The 2,552-nt window shown below is 59.8% G+C and overlaps 2 gene segments (V, D, J or C); both read right to left on the bottom strand.

Annotated features, from left to right (window-relative positions):
• Window positions 1-184: 184 nt before the first annotated feature.
• Window positions 185-1,924, bottom strand: LOC101618249. The segment is given in 3 exon segments: window positions 185-220; window positions 1,417-1,736; window positions 1,838-1,924. Coding segments are annotated over 3 exon segments (402 nt in total).
• A 384-nt stretch (window positions 1,925-2,308) lies between these two features.
• The window catches only part of LOC101637196, a 16,113-nt gene continuing 15,869 nt past the window's right edge, over window positions 2,309-2,552 (bottom strand). Inside the window, 1 exon segment of the V gene segment in view lies at window positions 2,309-2,331. Coding sequence covers window positions 2,309-2,331 — 23 coding nt within the window.

Below are 2,552 nucleotides of genomic sequence, written 5' to 3'. Positions count from 1 at the left end.
TCAGTGTGACATTCAGCCTGCCCCCCGCGCCCTGAGCTCACAGGACAGGACAGGCTTTCTCCATGACATGAGACCTGGACTGGACAATGGAGGTGCCCTGAATCCAGGGAGGCAATGTCCCTCTGCCCTGAGGGGCTGAGCACGTGCCCCTGAAAGCGGTGCCCACCGGGCTGTGTGCCCAGGCTCAGTGCTGTGACGCCATCCGATGCAGGGCAGTTCCCTGTGTTTGGGGCAAAGGGACACAGGACCATGGAGCCGCAGTGTGTCTGACAAGCCCTGAGTGCCGGGACACAAAGGCCCAGTAGCCACTCGGCCTGCAGCCTGCACGTGGCGAGGCCACAGCCACGTCGCCCACAGAGTGGCTGAGCTGCTCCTCCTGGGCTCCATCCTGTGTCTGCAGGGCCGGCTCCCATGGACAACCAGCTGACCAGCTGGGTCCTAGCGTCTGTTTGGGGGCAGGATCCTCTTACTCCGTGTTCCTTACTGCAGACTGTGTCGCCTGCCCTGGACCCCTGACCTGGATCAGCCCCACCGCTGGACAGCCACCTCCCAGGCTCACGGAGTTCCCTCCTGGCCCTGCTGACCTGGCCCTGAGCCGTGTGCAGAGCTGGGGCAGGACTGTGCTGCTGAGAGGGTGCAGTGGGGTCCAGGATGCTGACAGGACCAGGAAGGTCAGGGGCTCAGGTGCTGTCCAGGGGAGGTGCTTGGGGGGCAAGTCAAGGAGGGAGGAGCCTGGGGGTTCCCATGGGGAGTGGCTCTGGGGGTCCTTGACGGGAGAGTCAGGGCTGTGAGGGGAGCTGAGGAGTTTGTGATTAAGGTTGTTCCAACTTACGTCTTATTACGTCCTTACTAGGTATTGGAGAAATTGGAAATAACTAAAGCACATACGGGGTCTCCCAGGTGGGCTGGATTCTCTGCTCTGTGGGTTCGACCAGCTTCAACAGTGAATACCACAGGGAGTGGGCCATGTTGCTGCCATGCCCTGCTGTGCTGCTTGGCCCTGATGACAGCCTTCCTCGCCCCGGTCACTGGGATCTGCCCCTGACCACAGGGAGGAGGTGTCCGGAGTGTTCTGGTTGTGAAGAAACTGCAACGATACCACATATTAGGGGGGAAAGTCTGAGTCCTGGGGCATCTCATTGGTGAACAGACCACGTCAGATCCTCCTTGGGGCTACCAGGATGTGGGAGGAGGAGTCTCTCAGAGAGGAGCAGTGGTCCTTGGAGAGCTGATACCTTGCAGAGGAAGCCCCAGGGAGGAGGCCCCTGCCCCACCCTGCACCTGCTCCTGCTGTGCTCTGTGCTCTGAGCCTCTTGTGCCTCCTGCTGTCCTGGGCCCCTGGATCCTGACCACGCCCAGTGGACCTGCCCAGCCCCCTCCTGCCCCTGCAGGGTTTGTGTCTGGGCTCACACCTACTTCCCTCACTGTGTCTCTCGCACAGAAATACACGGCCGTGTCCTCGGGCTTCAGGCTGTTCATCTGCAGGTAAACTGTGTTCTTGCCGTTGTCTCTGGAGATGGTGAATCGGCCCTTCACGGCGTCCGCGTAGTTTGTGCTACTACCATCATCATAAATCCTTGCAACCCACTGTAGCCCCTTCCCTGGGGCCTGGCGGACCCAGTGCATGCTGTAACTACTGAAGGTGAATCCCGAGGCTGCACAGGAGAGTCTGAGAGACCCCCCAGGCTTCACCAAGTCTCCCCCAGACTCCACCAGCTTCACCTCACACTGGACACCTGCAAACACAGACACAGCAGTCAGGACACTGGCTCTCGGCCACCGCAGCTACCTCTCCTGTCCCCTCCCCTCCTCATGTTCTCCAACTCCCAGCACTGACCCCCTAGAAGAGCCAGGAGGAGCAGCCAGCTCAGCCCACGCTCCATGGTGAGTGTCTGTGATAGTCCTGAAACGAGTGGCCCCTTGATCCCAGCTGGTCTCCTGTGCAGAGCTGCAGGGCTGGGCTGGGCTGTTTTCAGCAGCAGGGGACGGCCCTATTTGCATGTGTCCTGCCATATAGCAGGCTCTGGCTGGAGGCTGCGACAGAGGAGCCCGGGGAGGGTCCTGGAGACCTTTGGGACATAACACATGATGTGCATGTGCCATGTGAGGTGAGACAGCTCGTTATCCCAGCACCTGTCACCTGTTGATGTCAGCCCAGGTCTTGCGCTCAAGAGTGCACTGTGGGGTCCTCTTGCCTGAATTCTTTTTATGTTTTACTCTCAGTTCTTTCTCAGATGTGTTACGTGCACCGTTTTCCTTGCTCATTTCCTCACTGTCCAGAGGGTTTCTGTTTGTTGTCGCCCAGGTTTTACACGGCCAGGACAGTGGAGCCTGAGGATACGGGGACTCAGTCAGGGGAACATAGACGCTGAGTCACTGCAGGCGCACGCAGACGGGACCCAGCAGAGACCGGCGAGGTTCTGCTCGTGTGTCTGTGGCTCCTTGGCCGCGGGGCGACGCAGCCGGTCTCAGTCACTGAGGTGACTGCACAGTGGGTGCTGGGTTTTCTCTCATTTTCCGCATCTGCTGACATGGAGGCTGCAGTGTCGTCT

The sequence above is a fragment of the Condylura cristata genome, unplaced genomic scaffold (genome assembly GCF_000260355.1).
Source record: "Condylura cristata isolate star-nosed mole 26May11 unplaced genomic scaffold, ConCri1.0 scaffold00117, whole genome shotgun sequence".
In the NCBI taxonomy this organism is placed as follows: Eukaryota; Metazoa; Chordata; class Mammalia; order Eulipotyphla; family Talpidae; genus Condylura; species Condylura cristata.
The sequence above is the reverse complement of the archived record's forward strand: the minus strand, read 5'-3'. Positions and strand labels throughout refer to the sequence as shown.